At 44.0% G+C, this 23,656-nt stretch overlaps 1 protein-coding gene across 2 annotated transcripts in view; it reads left to right on the top strand.

The window, feature by feature from the left end:
* Positions 1 to 857: 857 nt before the first annotated feature.
* TRIM29 (tripartite motif containing 29) overlaps positions 858 to 23,656 on the top strand; it is a 50,713-nt gene continuing 27,914 nt past the window's right edge. For both annotated transcript variants that reach the window (XM_058194088.1, XM_058194087.1), the window contains exon 1: positions 858 to 1,958. In XM_058194088.1, the coding sequence (XP_058050071.1) occupies positions 1,113 to 1,958 (846 nt within the window). In that variant the 5' untranslated portion in view covers positions 858 to 1,112. The remainder of the gene's footprint in view (positions 1,959 to 23,656) is intronic.

The raw sequence follows: 23,656 nt of genomic DNA, 5'->3' as shown, positions 1-23,656 counted from the left end.
CTCGTTGATTGAAGTAGAAACCGCATGGGAGTTTACAATTACATTCCGGAAATAAAATAGATGAGGATTAACGTTGAAGGTCTGAAAAGATAATACCTGAAGGAGAATTTCAAAGCCGGAGATGATCAACTTTTTGGTTGTCACGAAGAACCCTGATGGCATCTGGTGTTGAGGGTGCCATTCTCTCCTTGATGTTTAGTAGTAGCTGGTTTCTTATTCTCTTCATGAATTTTAATTGCAAGCTAAATTGCTTATGTTCATGCATCCCGCTTAATAAAACTTGCCTGGTGGATATTTTAAACCTCTCTGGCTAATTCTACGTACGCGTTCCTGCTGTCAAGAAGTAGTTATTTTTTTGAAGCGGGTAGAAGGCCTGCTGGCAGCCTCATAATGAAAATAATTCTTGAAAGAGAAGAAAGGAGGAGGAGGAGGAGGAGGAGGAGGAGGAGGAGGGAGGAGGAGGAAGAGAGAGGAGAAAAAGAAGAGGAGGAGAGAGGAAGAGAGAGGAAGAGAGAAAAGAAGGAGGTGGAGGAAGAAGAAGAAAAAGAAAAAGAGGAAGAGGAGGAGGAGGAGGAGAGAGGAGAAGAAGAAGAGGAGGAGAGAGGAAGAGAGAAAAGAAGGAGGTGGAGGAAGAAGAAGAAGAAAAAGAAGAAGAGGAGGGGGAGGAGGAGGAGGAGGAGGAGAGGGAGAGAAAGAGGAGGAGGAGGAGGAGGAGGAGGAGAGGAAGAAGAAGAAGAAGAAAGTAGTGTGACACATAAATAGTTTTTCACTCCCTAACCTGGTTAGACAGGTATATTTTTGGGTGTGGAGCACCTTCTATAATTAAGCAGGATTCCTTGATGCCTTTTGTAATATCTCTTTGCCTGTCTTCTCTCTGGCACTACCTGTATAATCTAGGTGTTTCCTTCTCCTCCCCATTTTCCAGGTGTGGCATTTAGGTAATGTTTTCCCTGCCTCCCTTTTTCATTCGTCGCTGGGATCAAGGCCTGAGAACTTGACTGTTTCTGTAAAGAAAGGCGCAAATTTAGGCTGCAATTTGATCCTATCCTTCACCGAGTGCGGCTGCAGAGAAGAAGCCAGAAAGCCAACGCAGGGGGATAAAGGACCACGAGATGGAAACGGCAAGGACAAATGGGACCGCAGGCAAGCCAGAGGAAGCCAAGACCCCCACTTCGCCCAAGAAAGAGACAGAAGAAGGGAAGAAATCCAGCAGCCCAAACAAAGCTGAGAAAGAAGCCAACAAAAACAATGTGGCGCCAAACCTGGAGACAACCCAACTCAAGAATTCGATGTATGCCGGAGGTGACTGGAAGAGACCGATCATCCAATTTGTGGAATCATCAGATGAGAAGAGGTCAACCTACTTCAACATGGAGTCCGGGGAGGCTAAGAAGTCAGGTTTTCCCGCTGGAGGAGAAACTCGGAGGTCCCAGGTCACTTTTCCAGAGCGAGGAGATTTGAGGAAGCCCCTGTTCAACGTGGAGACCAAGAAACCTTTCGGCAGCGAAGGAGAAGGGAAGAAGCCCATGTTTTCCAGTGGGCAGATTGCAGATCTAAGAAAACCTATCCTCACCACCCTAGGGGAAACTGGAGAGACCAAAAGGACCAACTTCAACCGGATCAGTAGAGTACCTACCGGAAGACCCCGGGTGGCTCTGGAAGAGGTCTTTTGTGACTCTTGCATCGACAACAAGCAGAAGGCGGTGAAGTCCTGCCTGGTGTGTCAAGCCAGCTTCTGTGAGCTTCACCTGAAGCCCCACTTCGAAGGGGCTGCTTTTCGAGACCACCAGCTGCTGGATCCCATCAAAGACTTTGAAGCCAGGAAATGCCCCATCCATGGCAAGACCATGGAGCTCTTCTGCCAGACCGACCAAGTCTGCATCTGTTACCTTTGCATGTTCCAGGAACACAAGAACCATACCACCGTGACGGTAGAAATTGAGAAATCGGGAAAGGAGGTATTGTAAATATATATATTTTTCTTGGCATGTTGTTGAAGCCTTATTCTTTCTTTCCTCACCCAGTTTTTGCAAGGAAGCATTTTCCAACCAAACCGGGACCAAATAACCTAGATCAGGGGTCTCCAACTTGGTCTCTTTAAGACTTGTGGACTTCAACTCCCAGAGTCCCTCAGCCAGCAAAGCTCCCTGCCATTTTGGTCCTTTATCATGCCCACCTTTGCATGAAATGTTCCCTTCATATCTCCAATTTTCTTGAATAGATCTCTGGTCCTCCCTATTCTATTGTTTTCTTCTATTTCTTTGCACTGTTCATTTAAGAATGCATTCTTATCTCTTCTAGCTATTCTCTGGAATTCTGCATTCAACTGGGTGTATCTTTCTCTTTCTCCCTTGCCTTTCGCTTCCCTTCTTTCCTCAGCTATTTGCAGAGCTTCCTCAGACAGCCATTTTGCTTCCTTGCATTTCTTTTTCTTTGGGATGGTTTTAGTTGCTACCTCTTGTACAATGTTGCGACCCTCCGTCCATAGTTCATCAGGCACTCTGTCTATCAGATCTAATTCTTTAAATCTATTTGTCACCTCTACTGTATATTCATCAGGGATGCGATTTAGTTCATACCTGAGTGGCCTGGTGCTTTTCCCCACTTTCTTTAGTTTAAACCTTCCAACTCTGTTGTTGTTATATTATAAGCCTAAATTTTGCAAGAAGAAGCTCATGATCTAAGCCACAGTCAGCTCCTGGTCTTGTTTTTACTGACTGTATAGAGCTTCTCCATCTTTGGCTGCAGAGCACATAGTCAATCTGATTTCTGTGTTGACCATCTGGTGATGTCCATGTGTAGAGTCGTCTCTTAGGTTGCTGGAAAAGAGTGTTTGCTATGACCATCATATTGTCTTTGGGCTCTACAAAGAGTTAATTGACTCGGCTATATCCATCATTGAATTGCTCAAGGTGTGCTGGATTTGTACCCGTGCCTGGTTGAATTGCTGCCACTTAAAAAGCTTTTCATTTCAGGTAACGTCCCCTCGGTGAATTGTTGCTTCGGCTCGTATCTCCTTTTCAAAGTGTGTCTTGAGGCTGCCAGAGCCATGCAAAGAACATGCGCGCATGAGCTAAACCTGGTTTTTCAGGGAGAAAGGCAACCAGGACGCGCTTTCGTTTACTCCGGCTGATATGCGGTTCCTTACCGCAAAGATTCTGACCTGAAGTTACGACCCACCAGTTGAGGTGGATGGGAAATGGGGTGGATTTTAGACAGCGTTGAGTTGATTAAAACTGGACCTCTTTGGAAAGATACCAGCCATGTTTTGTGGGTGGGTTTACAAAGAAGCTGCCTTGGAGAAAATACAACATCTGACTTGGCTTGAGTAGAGTTTTAGCGAGGACTGGAGGTTCTGTGTTGAGGGCTTAGATCTTAGAAAACAGGTTCAAGTCTTGCCTCCCAGACCTGGGGGTGGGGGAGGGGGACTTTACTTCAGAAAAATTGAGGAAGGCGAACCAGATGTTTATCTCTGCTGACCTGTATTGAATGGTATGGATAGAATGAATAGAAATAAGTTTTTTCCAATATCCTCTCCCATCCCATCCCTTCCCTTCCCTCCTTCTTTTCTTCCTTTTCTTTCCTTTCCTTTCCTCATCTTTTCTTCCTTTCCTTTCCTCTATCTTCCTTTCCTTTCCTTTCCTTCCCTTCCCTTCCCCTCATCATCCTGAAAAATCCTCTTGCAACCACTGGGAAATGGGAAACATTCAACTTACTTTGGACAGCGGAGCCATGCATATAATTCCCTTCCCTTCCCTTCCCTTCCCTTCCCTTCCCTTCCCTTCCCTTCCCTTCCTTCCCTTTCCTCCATCTTTTCTTCCTTTCCTTTCCTTTCCTTTCCTTTCCTTTCCTTTCCTTTCCTTTCCTTTCCTTTCCCCCATCTTTTCTTCCTTTCCTTTCCTCCATCTTCCTTTTCTTCCCTTCCCTTCCCTTCCCCTCATCATCCTGAAGAATCCTTTTGCAACCACTGGGTTTAAAACATGAAACATTCAAGTTACATAGGACAGCGGAGCCCTGCATATAATATTTATTTATTAAAAGGTGGTTAGGGGAAAAACAAAATCTCATCCCCCCCCCGAGTCCCTGCAAAGATAATCTACCCGTGGACTAATTATTTCCCTGACCTCTCGGCCAAAACACACACCTCGGGAAAAGTAATTCTAATTTTCTTTAAGTAACGATTTGGACCTGTGGCCCTTATCACAAAAGACCTGTTAACCTGCTTTTATTTACCCCCACATCCATAAGCCCCCCTCACCCCACCCCACCCCCAGCCTGGTTGCAAGGCCTCCGCCCAAGTAGGCATGCTCCGACGTGTAATTCTTGCTGATTTGTTTTGGAATTCTATTGGCTGTTAATGCAGATACGGACGGGATGGGAAAGCTGTTTTTCCGCTTCATCCCATCTCAAAATCCACGCGAGGGTCATTTCTGTGAGCCCCATCACAAGCTGCTTGAGTGAGAGGCGTTTGAGACAAGGAAATAATTTTCGGTTTCAATGCTTCTGTTTTTTGACGAGAGGCAAAATGCTTGAACCACTTTAAAACAATCGGAGTTTAAGATCTCAGCGTGGGCTTTGAAGCCACAAGTATTCAAATTATGTGTTTCCATTTTTTTTCTCCCCCCCCCCAACGTTATGTTTTCAAATTCTGCAGATGACCTGCCTATCTTACTCTTTCTCCCCACTCTTCTCTCTTCCCATTTTATTCTTGCAACGGCCAAGTTGTTGAAGTTGGGAATCAGCCCATGCAAGATGCGTTTTGGGTGTGGGCTACGTTGGGCTCAGGGGTGCGTTTCAATTTTTTTTTTACTACCGGTTCTCCAAACTACTCAAAATTTCTGCTACCGGATCTCCAAACTACTCAAAATTTCTGCTACTGGTTCTCCGAACTACTCAGAATTTTTACTACCGGTTCTCCAAACTACTCAAAATTTCTGCTACCGGTTCTCCAGAACTGGTCAGAACCTGCTGAAACCCACCTCTGGCTGGGCTGCTTTAAAAGGGATTCATATCTTTTAAAGCAGGGGTCTCCAACCTTGGCAACTTTAAGACTTGTGGACTTCAATTCCCAGAATTCTGGGAGTTGAAGTCCACAAGTCTTAAAAGTTGACAGATTTGGAGACCCCTCTTTTAAAGAACCCATTTCTCTAGGCTTTCGGTTGGCTTTGCCTCAGGTTCGGTTTGCTGACGATTTTTTGAGCAAACCGCAGTTAAAGAAGATGGCTTCTTGTAGCACGATGCGCAAACTCATTCACCGACTTTGTGAAAAACCCGTAAGTGTTTGCAATTCCACAAGGGTTTGTCAGCGACGGATGCTTTAAGAATTAGCAGGGAGGCAAATTAGACCAATTTGCTGGAATCTGGCAGGATTACACGGATTTTGGAGCCTCGTGGATGGCAGAGGAAGCATTAAAAAAAAAACAACCGAAGCGTCGTATTACCAACACAACTTACATTTGAAACTGTTGCTTTCTTTTTGTTTATTTCCACTCTTGTTGAGAGTCTAACCTCCTTTCGGTCTTGAAAAGCTTTTAGCTCCACTCATTTAAAGGGACATTGTAATGGAAGTTTTAAAAACCTCCATAGAGGCTGAGGAAAAAAATAGCTGCATTCACAGAGGGATACAATCAAGATCAAGTGAGGTATTAATACCACTCTATAAAGCCTTAGTAAGACCACACCTGCACTATACCACACTATAAAAAAGATGTTGAGACTCTTGAAAGAGTGCAGAGAAGAGCAAGAAGGATGATTTTAGGGGACTGGAGGCTCAAACATACGATGAACGGTTGCAGGAACTGGGCCTGGCTAGTCTAGTGAAGAGAAGGACCAGGGGAGACAGAATAGCAGTTTTCCAATATCTGAGGGGTTGCCACAGAGAGGAGGGGGTCAAGCTATTCTCCAAAGCACCTGAAGGCCAGACAAGGAATAATTGGTGGAAACTGATCAAGGAAAGATTCAAGCTAGAAATAAGGAGAAATTTCCTGACAATGAGAGCAATCCACCCATGGAACAGAAGTTGCCTTTGGAAGTTGTGGGAGCTTCATCACTGGAAACTTTCAAGAAGAGTCTGGACTGCCTTTTGTCAGAATGGTGTAGGGTCTCCTGCTTGGGTGGGGGGTTGGACTAGATGACCTACAAGGTCCCTTCCAACTCTGTGAATCTGTCAAAGAACTGTATAGCATTTCCTTTTGCCTAAAGATTTAATGCAACAAGTGTCCTTTCTCCTTAGGAATTGCAGGCCAAAGAGGTTGGCGAATGGGATTTGTCAAAGGCAGATATGTTTTTCTAAAAAATACAGATAGTCCTTGACTTAACAACGGTTCATTTAGTGACCGTTCGAAGCTACAATGGCACTGAAAAAAGTGACCGGTTCATATTTATGACGGTCCCAGCATCCCGGGGTCACGTGATCCTCTTTTGCGACCATCTGACATGCCATGTTACTAACTTAACAACTGCATGTGAGTCGGTTTACAACGGTGGCAAGAGAAGTTATAAAATCGGACAAAATATACTTAATTACTATCTCACTTTGCAACATAAGTTTGGGTTCAAGTATGGTCGTAAGTCGAGGATTACCTATATTTCTTCTTCTTTTTTTTTACTACCGGTTCTGTGGGTGTGGGTTAGTGGGCATGGCAGGGCAAGGATACTGTAAAATCTCCATTCCCTCCCCACTCCAGGGGAAGGATACTGTAAAATCTCCATTCCCTCCCCACTCCAGGGGAAGGATACTGCAAAATCCCCATTTCCTCCCACTCCAGGGAAGGATACTGTAAAATCTCCATTCCTCCCACTCCAGGGAAGGATACTGTAAAATCTCCATTCCTCCCACTCCAGCGGAAGGATACTGTAAAATCTCCATTCCCTCCCCACTCCAGGGGAAGGATACTGTAAAATCTCCATTCCCTCCCCACTCCAGGGGAAGGATACTGCAAAATCCCCATTTCCTCCCAATCAGCTGGGACTTGGGAGGCAGAGAATAGATGAATAGAGAATTCCAGTCAGAATTTTTACTACCGGTTCTCCAGAACTGGTCAGAACCTGCTGAAACCCACCTCTGGCTGAGCTGCTTTAAAAGGGCTTCATAGCTTTTAAAGCAGGGGTCTCCAACCTTGGCAACTTTAAGACTTGTGGACTTCAATTCCCAGAATTCTGGGAGTTGAAGTCCACAAGTCTTAAAAGTTGACAGATTTGGAGACCCCTCTTTTAAAGAACCCATTTCTCTAGGCTTTCGGTTGGCTTTGCCTCAGGTTCGGTTTGCTGACGATTTCTTGAGCAAACCACAGTTAAAGAAGATGGCTTCTTGTAGCACGACGCGCAAACTCATTCACCAACTTTGTGAAAAACCCGTAAGTGTTTGCAATTCCACAAGAGTTTGTCAGCGACGGATGCTTTAAGGATTAGCAGGGAGGCAAATTAGACCAATTTGCTGGAATCTGGCAGGATTACACGGATTTTGGAGCCTCGTGGATGGCAGAGGAAGCATTAAAAAAACAAAACCGAAGCGTCGTATTACCAACACAACTTACATTTGAAACTGTTGCTTTCTTTTTGTCTATTTCCACTCTTGTTGAGCGTCTAACCTCCTTTCGGTCTTGAAAAGCTTTTAGCTCCACTCATTTAAAGGGACATTGTAATGGAAGTTTTAAAAACCTCCATAGAGGCTGAGGAAAAAAATAGCTGCATTCACCGAGGGATACAATCCAGATCAAGTGAGGTATTAATACCACTCTATAAAGCCTTAGTAAGACCACACCTGCACTATACCACACTATAAAAAAGATGTTGAGACTCTTGAAAGAGTGCAGAGAAGAGCAAGAAGGATGATTTTAGGGGACTGGAGGCTCAAACATACGATGAACGGTTGCAGGAACTGGGCCTGGCTAGTCTAGTGAAGAGAAGGACCAGGGGAGACAGGATAGCAGTCTTCCAATATCTGAGGGGCTGCCACAGAGAGGAGGGGGTCAAGCTATTCTCCAAAGCAACTGAAGGCCAGACAAGGAATAATTGGTGGAAACTGATCAAGGAAAGATTCAAGCTAGAAATAAGGAGAAATTTCCTGACAGTGAGAGCAATCCACCCATGGAACAGAAGTGGCCTTTGGAAGTTGTGGGAGCTTCATCACTGGAAGTTTTCAAGAAGAGTCTGGACTGCCTTTTGTCAGAATGGTGTAGGGTCTCCTGCTTGGGTGGGGGGTTGGACTAGATGACCTACAAGGTCCCTTCCAACTCTGTGAATCTGTCAAAGAACTGTATAGCATTTCCTTTTGCCTAAAGATTTAATGCAACAAGTGTCCTTTCTCCTTAGGAATTGCAGGCCAAAGAGGTTGGCGAATGGGATTTGTCAAAGGCAGATATGTTTTTTTTCTAAAAAAAAAATACAGATAGTCCTTGACTTAACAACGGTTCATTTAGTGACCGTTCGAAGCTACAATGGCACTGAAAAAAGTGACCGGTTCATATTTATGACGGTCCCAGCATCCCGGGGTCACGTGATCCTCTTTTGCGACCATGTGACATGCCATGTTACTAACTTAACAACTGCATGTGAGTCAGTTTACAACGGTGGCAAGAAAAGTTATAAAATTGGACAAAATATAATTAACTACTATCTCACTTTGCAACATAAGTTTTGGGCTTAAGTATGGTCGTAAGTCGAGGATTACCTATATTTCTTCTTCTTTTTTAAAAAAATAACTTTTATTTATACATTTTTCTTTAATATATATAGATACTTAATAGATAGTGTACTGTCTGGGTCATTTTACATATGCATAATAATAGCAGTAATAATATTCTTTACTTGTATATAATAGTATTCTTCCAACTTCTAATTTCTACCTTTATTATTTAACCATTGATAAAATAAATCCCAGGTTAAGAAATATTTTGTGTCTTCTTTATCCTGTATCTTTAATGTTAACCCATCCATTCTTGCACAGTCAATATTTTTGGGGGGTTCTATTTTATATCTGAAGGAGTTACCTCATTTTTCCAGTATTGGGCAAATACAAATTCTCACTGCTGTGAAAACGTGCAATATTAAATATACCTTCCCTTTATTATATTTTTCTGGGAAAATATTTTTTTCCCTTCTTCGATGGACTATTTTAAAGGGTATATCCTCTTATTGTTCCTCCTCCTTAAATTTTTTTTTTTAATAAAATGTGAGAAATTCTTTTACAGGGCAAAATTTTTTATTTTTCCATAATAATTCCCACAATTTGACCAGTGTACAATACAATCACTTATCCAACAATCGATCCTATACTCAAATTATACTCAATCAGGGCTGCTCGACCGCCACTCCCTCCCTTAATCCTTTCTTCCCTTCTCATCCTTCTTTGACTTTCCCCACCATCCTTCTCCTCGCTTTCCTACTTCCCCGCCTCTTTCCCACTTCTCACTACCATCTTTTCTAACCCTCTATCTTCTCCTCCTCCTCCTATCCTTTCTTCTCCCTCCCTTCTTTCCTACCTACCTACCTGCCTACCTACTTTCTTCCTTCTTTCTTCCTCTTTCCTTACCCTTTCCCTTCGGTGAGAAATTCTTAAGAACGCACCCCTTGTTTCTCTAAATAACAAAGAAAATGTAGTCTAAATCTGATCAAATTTCATTCAACAGAGAAGTTTAGATTTCTCCTCCTGCCCGTACATGTATTACTGTATACACCTACTTTTTTTAGTCATTCACATTTAAACAAATCAGAGTTCTCTACCTGCGGTGGCGAACCTTATGTGGCTGTGGGGCACACACTAGGGAGGGGAAGGTGTTGATCGCGCTGGCTAGACCTACAATCTAAATATCTCACTCACATCTAGGTTTGCCCAGCATATTACTCATGGTTAATTGAACCTCAATTTGCTGAATTAATCCAAGATGCTGGGTTCGCACACCACCCTGAGCTTTCAGTTAGAATCAAGGTTCGCCCAACCCAGTTTGTTGGCTAGTTCTGACATGGATAGACTCAGTTTCTAGTGGGACCAGGATTTCCTGTATTTTGGGAGATAGGAGGGGGAGGGCGTTTGGGTGTTTTAAGTTACTGATGGCTTCTTGCTGGAGCTATTTTAAGAACTATTCAAGCTTCTAACTTGATTCTCTCAGAATACCAGAATGTCACTGATTTAACAGAATAACAGAGCTGGAAGGGACTTTTGGAGGTCTCTGAGTCCGACCCCCCTGGTCAAGCAGGAGACCCTAAACCATTTCAGACAAGCAGTTGTCCAATCTCTTTTTAAGCCTTCACAACTTCTGGAGACAAGTTGTTCCACTACTTAATTTTCCTAACTGTCAGGAATTTTCTCCTTAGTTCCAGGTTGTTTCTCTCCTTGATTAGTTTCAGTGGTGGGTTTCAATTTTTTTTTTACTACCGGTTCTGTGGGTGTGGCTTGGTGGGTGTGGCATGGCACGGTGGGCATGGCTTGGCGGGCGTGGCAGAGGAAGGATACTGTAAAATCTCCAACTGAAGTGAAACAAATCGAATAGTAGAGTTGGAAGGGACCTTGGAAGTCTTCTAGTCCAAACTTCTGCTCAACCAGGAGACCCTCTACTTTGAGACAAATGGCTGTCCAGTCTCTTCTTGAATGCCTCCAGAGTTGGAGCACCGGATGCAAGCCATTCCACTGGTTAATTGTTCTCACGGTTAGGAAGTTTCTCCTTAGTTCTAGATTGCTCCTCTCCTTGATTAATTTTCATCCATCGGTTCTTGATTCTTTATAGGAGATTTCAACTTGGTTTCCATCGTGGTCCATCCTCAAGTCACCCAGCTTTGGGGTTGGTGTGTTGCATAAAGCACACCCCAATGTTTTGGTGATGAAAGTTACCTGGGAATTTACTGGATGACCCTAGACTAGTAGTTTTCACTCACCTGAGCAACATTCCCAGAGTTATTTTGAGAAAAGAGGAGGGATTTCTACGCAGGGGTGTATTTAAGATGATGTCTGCAATGGCATGATTCATGTCCTGCTCCATTTTTGTTTGTCACAATGTATATAGCAAGACCGGAGGCTTCAATAGCAGGGCCATAGCTAGCTTCTTTATGGTTTTTACGCACAACGTACACACTGTGGATACCACTTATTAAAAAAAAATGCTTCTGGGGAAGGATGGGAACAAATGTGAAGATAACGCTTATGGGAAAGGAAATCCATGCAGCATCATAAATTATGAATGAAAACAAATACACATGTCCCAAAATAATGTTGCGGGTTCCAGTTTGGGTCGGTCGACCGGGACCAGCGGTTTAGTCTTTCGAGTTTTCAGACTTGTGCTGGAGCCCCTCCTCCAGCTATAGTGTTTTTCAGCTATTCTGTGCATAGATTATGAACTGAAGAAGCTTCTTGGATGGGAAGCGAAACGTCTTCAAGGGAAAGCAAAGAAAGTCCAGTTGACATTTGAGAAAGCACCTTTGGGACAACCATGATCTGGATGACTGAGAATCTCCATAGACTTCTGTTTCTTCCTTCCTTCCTTCCTTCCTTCCTTCCTTCCTTCCTTCCTTCCTTCCTTCCTTCCTTCCTTCCTTCCTTCCTTCCTTCTGTCAGTTTTGGAAGCCACATTAGGCCAGAAGCTTCCGTGCTGCCATTTTCTCATGTATGGGAAAGTAGGAGGAGGGGATTTAGTAGAGGAGTTCTCTTTAGACATAATAGCATTCTTCCTGTCGGTCAAGGTCAGGCCGATCCTGCATCTGGAGAAGGAGTGGTCGGAGTGCTGTCCCGAGATGGGATGGATGGCGATTGGAGCATGTGATCGACTGAGGAGTGAGGGGATGGTCTTGGGGGTTTTGATTTACTGAGGGAAAACCCGGACCTCTCAGATTTCTCAGATATGCCAGTTTACCTATCCTAGTAAATAGAACTTTGAAAGATGCTTGCTTCAGAGTTTTTACTTGGAGTTGGGGTTTTTCTGGAACACTGACACCTTCCTTCTTTCCTTCCTTCTTTCCTTCCTTCCTTCCTTCCTTCCTTCCTTCCTGCCTGCCTGCCTGCCTGCCAGCCTTCCTTCCTTCCTTCCTTCCTTCCTTCCTTCCTTCCTTCCTTCCTTCCTTCCTTCCTTCCTTCCTGCCTACCAGCCTGCCTGCCTGCCTGCCTTCCTTCCTTCCTTCCTTCCTTCCTTCCTTCCCTCCCTCCCTTTCTCCCTCCCTCTCTTTCTCATTTCCTTCATTCCTTCCCCACCATCCAGTCAGAGCTGAAGAAGCTTTTTGAATGAGAAGCGAAATGTCTTCAAAGAAAATCAAAGAAAGACTTTTGAGAAAGCCCCTTTGGGACAACCATGATCTGGATGACTGAGAATCTCCATAGCTCAAAACAGACGTTCTGGTCTGAGAGAAGTTCCCTGAGGGTGGACTTCAGAGTCCAAAAGCTCAAAAGACTGAGCCTCTGACTGACCCACATTGGATCCAGTATCCTAAATTAGCCTGATGGTTCTCCATCCCCCAAAACATTGTTTCTCAACCTGGGCTGCTTTAAGATGGGTGGGGAATTCGGCGACTTGAATCCACCCATCTTAAAGTGGGCCAGGTTGAGAAAGGTTGCAAAGACTCTCCAATTTCTGGGCTGCAGAAAGGAAGACAAAGAGACTGAAGGACACAAAAGGTTTTGCAAGGAGGCCAAGGCGATGTGGGAATGTGTAGGAGGGAGGCCGTCAGGGTAGCAATTAAAAAAGAATTAAATAATTGCACAGAAGGGAGAGAGAAAGGGCGATCTCGAATTTCGGGTTCCTCAACAACAAAAGAGAGGCCCTCTGCTGGTCATCTTCTGAGGCCAGGAGCTGGTGACGATGACCCAGCAAAAGCAGCTGCTGAAGTTAAAGTTTTAGTTTAATTGGGGAAAATGATTCAAACATCCCAAAGGAGTTGAATGAATGAAATAGAAATGAAATAATATCCCTTTCTCTCTCCCTGCCTTCTTCTTCTTCCAAAGCAACTAGCTCAACAGATGGCTCCTTAAGGAAGGAGGATTTGGCCACTGGGGACCCTGGAAGGGAATTATGGTTGCTGTAGTCCAATGCCCCTGCCAAATGTTGGTAGACTGTCTAGAGTGGAAAGAATAGAAATTCTCTCTCTCTCTCTCCCTCCCTCCCTCTCCTTCTCTCCATCTGCCTCTCTCCTCTCTCCCACCCTCTCTCCTCTCTCTCTCTCCCTCCCCCTTTCCCTCTCTCTCCCTCCGCTCTCCCTCCCTCTCTCCTCTCTCCCTCCCTCCCTCCTCTCTCCCGCCCTCCTCTCTTCCTCCCTCTCTCCTCTCTTCCTTCCTCTCCCTCCGTCCCTCTCTCCCTCCCTCTCTTCTCTCTCTCTTCTCTCCCCCTCCCTCTCTCCTCTCTCTCCCTTCCTCTCCCTTCCTCCCTCTCTCATCTCTCCCTCCCTCCTTCCCCCCTTCTCTCTTAATCTAGTGGGGTAAAGGACGTGCATAAGTGCATCGGTGTGCCTACCGCCCCTGTCCTAATGTTTTTCTTTTATTCATCTCCTTTACATGGATTTATAATTACGTTTGCACTTGTATCTGTCATAAAATACATGCTTGATGAAGTAAATAAATAAATAAAATAAAATAAAACACTGCGGCCCGTTTCTTCTGCAGCTGGCAAGGCTTTCCTAAAGGCCTCTGTAGCCGATAACAGAGCTCCTGATCAATCCGGAGCTCTGTTATCGGCTACAGAGGCCTTCAGGATAGCCTTATTGGCTTCAGAAGAAACAGGCTGAGGTGTGAGAGGCCTGGCTGCAACTGTCTGCAAAAGCAAATAGTAGGAGAGCTCCACCACCCCCAATCTCCACCCTAGCTTAATTTTTACCCGTGCACCCTGGAGTGGGCGGGGTCTTAATTAGGGCTTATATTGAGCCCACGTGTACAATCAAGCTAGGACTTACTTTCTGAGTAGGTTGTATTTTCGGAGACACACAGGTATAATGATGACAATGCCCGTGGTTTAATAATAATAATAATAATAATAATAATAATAATAATAATAATAATAATAATAATAATAATAATAATAATAATAATAATAATAATAATTTAATTTGTATACCGCCCTTCTCCCGAAGGACTCAGGGCGGTGAACAACCAAATAAAATACAAACACAGACACATACAATATTAAAAAACAACCCTTAAAAAACTTATTCAATTTGTCAAAAAATTTAAAATACAAATTACACCCATAAAATTACAAAAATTTAAAACCCATTTAAATTAAATTAAAAATTTAAAAATCAAGCCAGTCCAGCCGTATGAAATAAATAGGTTTTAAGTTTGCAGCGAAAGGTCCTAAGGTCAGGTAATTGTCGAAGTCCAGGGGGAAGCTCGTTCCACAGGGTAGGAGCCCCCACAGAGAAGGTCCTCCCCCTGGGGGCCGCCAGTCGATATTGTTTGGCTGACGGCACCCTAAGGAGTCCCTCTCTATGGGAACGCACTGGTCGCTGGGAGATAGAAGACGGCAGTAGACGGTCCCGTAAGTAACCCGGTCCTAAGCCATGGAGCGCTTTGAAGGTGGTAACCAATACCTTGAAGCGCACCCGGAAGACAACAGGTAGCCAGTGCAGTCTGCGCAGGATCGGTGGTTTATGGACTCGCATCAGAGACTAAGCTGCGCATAGATAATGCCAGTATTTGCGCTCATGTCGCCATCTTGGCGTTGCTGTTCCATTGAACAGCGTTCTAGCCACACACTTCTATTGAACTTTTATATGTCCTTTACGTATTGCAAGTGCTTTTTTTATGCCGTTTCAGAAGAAAAAAAGCATTAAAAAATGAATCTAAATGGTCTACAAAATGGAACAGTTATATGAAATGTATGGATGTCTGTTAAGCAAACCATGGTTAAAATAAACAGGATTGTGTGATAGCTGAACTAAATGCTGGGCCTGGTCACACATTTGTAAGCCATGGACTGTTGTTTAGTCTATTGCATAACCAACGGTTGTGTGGTCCATAAACCAGAATTAATCAAACATGGCTTAGCGGTACATGTCGGTAGGATTTCAATTTGGCTTAACTTATCTCCAATCTCTTTGATATATTCCGCACTGTTGAACCAGGGCCAAGAGTTAGATTCCTTTTTTCACTCATATTGGTAATGTCCCATTTCACCCTCATTAATCTTTTCTAATATCTCTGAATTTAGTTGCAATCCTCACAGCAGTTGGAGTTGTACGTTTTCCCAGCAAACATACCTGGGTGAGCAATATGTTGTTTTAGTGCAAACTACTTTTGGGGTAAATTGGTTTCGAATATAAAGTGGGAGTCATCAGTTTTCTGGAGAACAGGTTCCTTGTAGTGATGAAAACTTCTAATATTAGATTTCCTTGTTTTGTCCTTCCTCAGTTTAAGAGGCTGAAATGGTTCCTACAAAACTAAACACACATATATACACACACACACCCATTAGAGAGTCTAACAGAGCAGAAATTTGAAGTTAATTGCAATATTTTAGAGCAACTAAGAAAACAAAAAAACTGAGCTTAAAAGCAATGACTAGAAGGGGAAAAAAATATCCGAAACTAACAGAAAAATATTTTGATTCCTGTCTTATTTTGAGAATAAGATGCTGTAGAATGCCAAAAGTTTTATGGCGGCTCCTCCACCTGTGATCTTATCCCATTTCAGAATATCTGAAAATGATATGGAAAGATGTGGTTTTTAGACTCCTTTTTACCTCTATTCAAGGGGACGCGGTGGCTCAGGGGCTAGGACGTTGAGCTTGTCGATCGAAAGGTCGGCAACTCGGCGGTTCGAATCCCTAGTGCTGCCATGTAATGGGGTGAGCTCCCGTTACTTGTCTCAGCTTCTGCCAACCTAGCAGTTTCGAAAGCACGTAAAAATGCAAGTAGAAAAAATAGGGACCACCTTTGGTGGGAAGGGAACAGTGTTCCGTGCGCCTTTGGCATTGAGTCATGCCGGCCACATGACCACGGAGACGTCTTCGGACAGCGCTGGCTCTTCGGCTTTGAAATGGAGATGAGTACTGCCCCCTAGAGTTGGCAACGACTAGCACATATGTGCAAGGGGAACCTTTACCTTTACCTTTACTTACCTCTATTCATTCATTCATGCGCTATTGATTATTGGTCTCCTATCTGGATCAAGATAGAAATGAAATATGTGACAATAGTAGCATTCATTTTCTTGGCGGTACTGTCTCTTTATGATTCCTTAGGTCAGGGGTCAGCAACCCACATCTCTGGAACCGCATGTGGCTCTTTCATCCCCCTGGTGCAGCTCTCAGTTGCTGGTCAGCTCCACAATTGATAGGGCTTTCATTTAGGACAGGTAGAGGAAAAAGGATGCTGCGCTAGGAGGAGACTCTATGGTGGGGGAACCGACTTCTAGTCGGCTCTAGAATTGAACGGGGACTTCCAGTTAGGACCTTTGCGGCTCTTTTAGGTTGCCGACCTCTGCCTTGTATATTATTTGCTGCTTCCATCCTCGAGCTTATTCAGGAAGACACCTGTTAAAACCTGCGTGAAATAGGATACTCCTCAGATACCTCCTACCTTGTCCTTCACCCATAGAGGACCTCTCTAAAGCTTGTGAACCAACACCATACACCCGAGTGTTGCCTAGTCTTTAGAAGAACGGTAAGTCAACAGCTGACGTGTATGCCAAGACTAAGTCACCTGACGTTCTCAAGAAGAACGGAGCTTCGGTTCCCACAAAGGTGCCGTGTGAACACACCCTGGGAATCTGGCTAGAAAGAAATCCAATCCCGGTGAATTGCTGGGAGGAATTTCAAAGGAGGCCATTTCTGCCTCCCTTTGGATTTCAGGAGACCTCACATGATCTTCTCAGAAATCTCCTGCAAGGCATGCTCGTATATCCTTCCTGTTCTGAACATGGCAGCTTGGGGAAGGCACATTCAAAGCTGGCAGGCATTTGGGAGCACACCAAGAACACCAACCGCTGAGCATTGGCTGGCAGTCCACACGGCTTCTTGGTTTCTGCATGCAGCAGATGCGCCTGCTTAATAAATCAAAACGTTGGCTGACTTCTAACCTTGCCAGCCCTCCCTCCTAATATATTCTAGATCTAATTATATGATACTGCGGTCAGGTTTCACTGAGATGGCTGGACTGATTCTTAATCAGTTGCTCTTCTTTATTTCTGGGGATAAATCGACAGGGAATTCTTGACGAGGGTGAAGATTTTTTTCTTTATTTGCATTTATATCCCGCCCTTCTCCGAAGACTCAGGGCGGCTTACACTATGTCAAGCAATAGTCTTCATCCATTTGTATATTATATACAAAGTCAACTTATTGCCCCCCAACAATCTGGGTCCTCATTTTACCTACCTTATAAAGGATGGAAGGCTGAGTCAACCTTGGGCCTGGTGGGACTTGAACCTGCAGTAATTGCAAGCAGCTGCTGTTAATAACAGACTGCATTAGTCTGTTGAGCCACCAGAGGCCCCTAGATGGACATTTCTGGGCCATTTGAGAGCCAGCCCTAACTTTCCCCTTAAACCTTCTGCAGAAGGTCCATTTGCTTAGTCTTCTTCTGCAATGGTCAGTATTTTGCCTAGGTGGCCAACACGAGTTTGTCCGAAGTGGCAACTGGATGGTGCCTGGTCCCATTTCTCCACAAGCCTCCAGCTTCTCACATTTATTTTTCATGGTGGATAAGAAAAAGACACCACCCAACAAGCCGCTCTGTGCAAAACTCCTTCTCAGATCATCTAGGGAGGACAGGAGATGTGAAAGGAGACCACGGAGAAGGAGAGAAATCCAAGAAGCTAGGAAACTATTCATCCTACACTTTCAGAGACAAAGCTTCAAATCTATCTCCACAATAAGTCTTCTGAAGTCGGAAACCAACCATATGGAGGTTGATTTTTTACCTCTAACCTACATCGTCCTGAATCTGTGCAACTTCTCTGTGTAGATGGAGTTCAAAATCAGGGACATTGTTGGTACTTCCACAGCAGTAGTGAAATCTGAACCCGTTTAACTACTGGTTCGCTGGCTGCGCATGTGCACTACGCACCAAATGCGAGGTGCATGTGCACAGTGCACATTAAAAGGAGGCATGTGGTACGTAGAAAAGCGCACTGGGGTGTGTGTGTGATCAGCTGTGGCACGTGATCTTTGTCCTTTTGTCCTGCATTGCTTTTAAAAGTTAAAAAAAAAGCCTCTGATGATCACATGGCTCAGCTGTGATCGTCAGAGCCTTTTTTTTTACTTTTAAAAGTATTTTTACAACTTATTCCGCCGAATAGGTTGTAAAAAATGCTTTTAAAAGTAAAAAAAAAAAGGCGATCACATGGCTCAGCTGGGCATGGACGGTGGTGCGGGCAGGGATTTTTGCCACCGGTTCTCCGAACCACCCGCCACCATCGCTACCGGATTGTGCGATCCGGTCCAAACCGGGAGCATTTCACCCCTGCTCCACAGGGCCAATAATCAAACAAGACTGGCTATGCAAAATTGTAACTTCGGGTGGAACCAATATAGCTCTTCCTGGTAAGACAAATCCTTGGGGGCTGATAGGAATTGTGGTCGCTGGTTGTTTTGATGCTGCAGAAAGATTCCAGGTTGAAGAAGGTTGTTCTTGAGTAAGCATTGGACACACCCAGGCAAACACCATAGACCAGTGTTTTCCAATCTTGGCATATTGACAGTGAGTAGACTTCTACTTCCAGAATTCTCAGCCATGGCTGTGCATCCAGTTATATGAACTGGAAATCATCAAGGCTGGGAAACCCTGCCCTAGATAGACCTTGAAGATAGTTTGAAAACAGGCAGATGCTGGAACGGTGGAGGCATTCCTCATGTTTCCTGTCTTCTCCCTGACATGCACAGGTCATTCTGCAACCTGTAGCTGAGGTGGGAGCATTGGAATAATCCATGGTTTTCCCTTTTAATATGATACCTGTACTCTTACATATATATCTACCTTGTATTCAAAACCTTACATTTTATATCTCTTGATTGTTTGCTTTTTGACCTTACTATAAATGAGGAACTGGAAGTGCCTGCTCTACGGGAACATTGTTGAAACCTACAAGAAATGGAACATAACAGGAAACCATATGGGTGGTGTATGATATTTGCTCAACCATTACCATATTTGGATATTAGGTGCTTTTTGTTGTATGAAATGTGTTGCTAAGATATGAAACTGTACTTTCTGTAATTTTCCATAGTTACTTCTTCTTTTTGAATTGAAGTCTTTAAAACCACCTGCCTGGGCGTATCCCGGGCAGTCCAGACTTTGGTGTTTGAACACACTGGGCTCTGATGCATCAATAAAGTCTGTTTCTCTCACCTTCCTGGTCTCGAGTCTTTCTCTTGGCAAAGTGTGGCAGTAACTGGACAACTGGACTTTGCTGCTACATAGCAACGGAGTTCCAGAAAATCCATCGGGTAGTTCCCAAGCTAGCGCGCAGATCATATTGAATGTGTGAGTAATATGGAAGTAAATCAAGGGAGTGAATGAGAACATCGCTTGCGTATGAAGGATGAGTAACTCTTCTTTCCCAGATGGGGTAGAGCAATGTTTTGAGAGAATCTTTGTCCAACTCCAGAGTGGTTCTACACGGGGGGGGGGGGGAGATCACTGTGATACTTGAAAAGCCAAGTGAGTTTTCATTGTGCTCCAGAGAGTTTCTGGTAAATGAGTATTATTAAGAAATGACCTGAAGGACAATCTCGTCACTTCAACAGCTCTATTGGAGAAAGAGAGAGGCATCTTATAGGGGCCTCTGGTGGCTCAGACTGGTAAGACAGTCTGTTATTAACAGCAGCTGCCTGCAATTACTGCAGGTTCAAGCCCCACTAGGCCCAAGGTTGACTCAGCCTTCCATCCTTTATAAGGTAGGTAAAATGAGGACCCAGATTGTTGGGGGCAATAAAAGTTGACTTTGTATATTTTATATACAAATGGGTGAAGACTATTGCTTGACATAGTGTAGTCTTCGGAGTCTGAGTCTTCAGAGAAGGGCGGGATATAAATGCAAATAAAAAAAACAACTTCATTATTCAGGGTTGTGATGAAAGAAGGCGCCCGATTGTGTGGTCCCTCTTTTCTTTTCCGTGCAGATGTTCCCAAGAGAAGGTCCTTGGGTCAGAAAGAATTCTTTCTTGGGAGAAAGTGGATAAAACTGGAATGACACAAGGCATCATCAATAGAACACGCTTTACATCGCGCCATCTCCCTGCTGCGTGCCTCCAGCTGTAATTAGGACTGTCCCAATTAATCCATTTCATTAGCAGCCAACCAGATCCTGGGGTCAGTAGAACTTCCCCCTTCTGAGGCAGAAGGTAGAAGAGATTAATTATTTCTTAGGCCTGGAGCAGTTCCACGGCCATCAGAAGCAAGGTGGGATACCACCTGGCGTGATAGAATAGAATAGAATAGAATTTTTATTGGCCAAGTGTGATTGGACACACAAGGAATTTGTCTTGGTGCATATGCTCTCAGTGTACATAAAAGAAAAGTTACCTTCATCAAGGTACAACATTTACAACACAATTGATGGTCAATATATCAATATAAATCATAAGGATTGCCAGCAACAAAGTTACAGTCATACAGTCATAAGTGGAAAGAGATTGGTGATGGGAACTATGAGAAGATTAATAGTAGTGCAGATTCAGTCTGACAGTGTTGAGGGAATTATTTGTTTAGCAGAGTGATGGCCTTCAGGAAAAAACTGTTCTTGTGTCTAGTTGTTCTGGTGTGCAGTGCTCTATAGCGTCGTTTTGAGGGTAGGAGTTGAAACAGTTTATGTCCAGGATGCGAGGGATCTGCAAATATTTTCACAGCCCTCTTCTTGATTCGTGCAGTATACAGGTCCTCCATAGAAGGCAGGTTGGTAGCAATTATTTTTTCTGCAGTTCTAATTATCCTCTGAAGTCTGTGTTTTTCTTGTTGGGTTGCAGAACCGAACCAGACAGTTATAGAGGTGCAAATGACAGACTCAATAATTCCTCTGTAGAATTGGATCAGCAGCTCCTTGGGCAGTTTGAGCTTTCTGAGTTGGCGCAGAAAGAACATTCTTTGTTGTCCTTTTTTAATGATGTTTTTGATATTAGCTGTCCATTTTAGATCTTGCGATGTGGTAGAATCTAGAAATTTGAATTTGAATTGATCAGGACCAAGTCTAGACTTCCACCGAGCTTCGCAGTGCCCCCAGGTGCCCCTCCGTTTTTCTTTCTTTACAGGTGGAAAGCATCAGGGTTAGCTGGCAGGAAGACTTCCGTTCTGTCCACAAATTTATTTGCACAGTTTTTAATTATCATCACTTCTTCTTATGCGCGTCACTGTTTTTTTCTCTCTCTCACTGGTTCACACATCTTACAAAGTCATAACGTTGGGTGAGTAATACCACTCATTACGGCACCTCATTATCTGAGAACAGGATAGTTACAATTTACTTAGCAAACCTTCCTTTAAAACCAATGGTGGTATTCAGACCGGTTCGGGCAAACTGGTAGCGGCGATCACAGGTGAACCCGCTCTCCCACCCCGGCGCTATGTCATCCTATTTAGCCACATTTTCGAGGCCGGGCGCATGCGCAGAAGGCCCACGCACAAGCAAAGCACATGTGTGGAAGGCACACTGGTGCATGAAGCGAGAATGTGCGCGTGTGGCGAACTGGTGGTAAAAATATGTGGAAACCACCTCTGTTTAAAACTCCCACCTGGGTTGCAGCGACGCCAAACGTTGCATTGTCTCTGTTGCATGCTTCTATTGTGCATTATTTTGTATTTTACACCTCCTATAAGAGGATAAGTTGCTTGAGTGCTTTTACTGTTAATGAAATCGGGATGCAAACAACTTGTGCGGTAACAAACCCTGGAAGAGGGGGAGATCTTTGAACCAAGCATAAATCCCTCCACTTTCCTCAACTCGTTACATTAGCTATTCTTCTATACCAGGAGTCAGCAACCTTAAACCCTCAAAGAGCCACAAAAGTCCTAACCGGAAGTCCCCATTCAATTCTGGAACCGGTTCCTCCACCATAGAGTCTCAGTGTGGTGTCCTTTTTCCTCTACCTGTCCTAACCAAAAGCCCTATCAATTGTGGAACTGACTGGAAAACCCTCCCCTTGCCCTACAGTCTCCTCCTGGCACGCCATGTTTCCCCCCTCCCTAACTGGAAGCTTCTCTCAAAATTGTGGCACCGACCAGCAACAGGGAGCCTCAGCAGAGAGATGAAAGAGCCACATGCGGCTCCAGAGCTGCAGATTGCTGACCCCCGGTCTATACACCAGCTCTCAAGAAAAGCATTTTGATTTTATTTTATTTTTTTGCAAACAGACAAGAAGTGTGAGAAAAGCCATTCTCATGAATGGTGTCAGGGTTGCTTCAGGCGTGCCGAATTCTGCCAGTAGTCCAAACGAGTGAGAAACGTTTTTCAACCCATCCCATCCCTATCTTAAGGGAGCAACTTACAACTATTGCCTTTCATGCTCTTGCCAAGAGAAAGTCTGATCCAAGATAGAAAAGAACTCCTGAGATGGTGCTTGGCTTAGAGATCTGAAAGCTGGGAAGGTCCCGCTCATGAGTCGATTCAACTTTGGAAGGGCCTTGGGCCACCTGAGAGGGGGTGGGGTGGGGGACTATGAAAACGAGGTGTCCCCGGAACCAAACAGGAGGCAGGTAGGTCAAGGCCCAGCATTAAATGGCATGTAATTTAATTTCCATGCAAATTAAATGAGATTAATTTCATACAGTTCACATGATTACTCTTCATGCCTTTCATCTTTCCCTCTTCTGCCAAATTAAAAATTACAATGAAGCAACGTTTTGGAGTGGTTCCCGGGGGGGGAGGGGGGTCATCTGCAGCCTCAGGGACCCGTGCACCTGAAGCAAAACTTGAGCGATTTCTTCAGCTCTTCAGCAAAAGTTGGGTTGTTATCTGAGGCTGGAATGCTGATTTGCATAGAGGAGGTGAAGGCAGTGAGTTAAACCTAAGAGCTAATGAATTAATTAGCTATCGCAACGAAATGTCACCTCCTTATTTATACAAAGTGTGTTTCTATACATCATTAATAAGGGAGAGAGTTGGCCTTCAGATACTCAGTCTGAGCTTCTCAGGAAGAGAAGAGAAGAGAAGAGAAGAGAAGAGAAGAGAAGAGAAGAGAAGAGAAGAGAAGAGAAGAAGAGAAATTGGAATAAATAGAGAATGGAATGGAATGGGATGGGATGGGATGGAATAGAATAGAATAGAATAGAAAATAGAATAGAATAGAATAGGAATATTGGAATGAAGAGTAGAGTAGAGTAGAGTAGAGTAGAGTAGAATAGAATAGAATAGAATATTGGAATGAAGAATTGAGTAGAGTAGAGTAGAGTAGAGTAGAGTAGAGTAGAATAGAATAGAATAGAATAGAATAGAATAGAATAGAATAGAATAGAATAACAGAGTTGGAAGGGACCTTGGAGGTCTTGTAGTCCAACCCCCCTGCTTAGGAACCCTCCACAGGAATCATCTCCAGGTGTCTCTAACTGGAGGCTGGATTGTATCAACTTTGTGTTAGCTTGTGAATTGTGTTAGCTTGTGAATCCAGGGGCTCATTTGGATGTGAATACATAGAACTGATATGGGACTGTTAATGTGGTATACATCACATAGGTAAGGAACCACATATGGTTGGAAGCCACATCAGTTCCTCAACTTGCACAAATGTGAACACAACCGCAGATGTTTTAAATT

The sequence above is a fragment of the Ahaetulla prasina genome, chromosome 9 (genome assembly GCF_028640845.1).
Source record: "Ahaetulla prasina isolate Xishuangbanna chromosome 9, ASM2864084v1, whole genome shotgun sequence".
Lineage (NCBI taxonomy): Eukaryota > Metazoa > Chordata > Lepidosauria > Squamata > Colubridae > Ahaetulla > Ahaetulla prasina.
The sequence above is the reverse complement of the archived record's forward strand: the minus strand, read 5'-3'. Positions and strand labels throughout refer to the sequence as shown.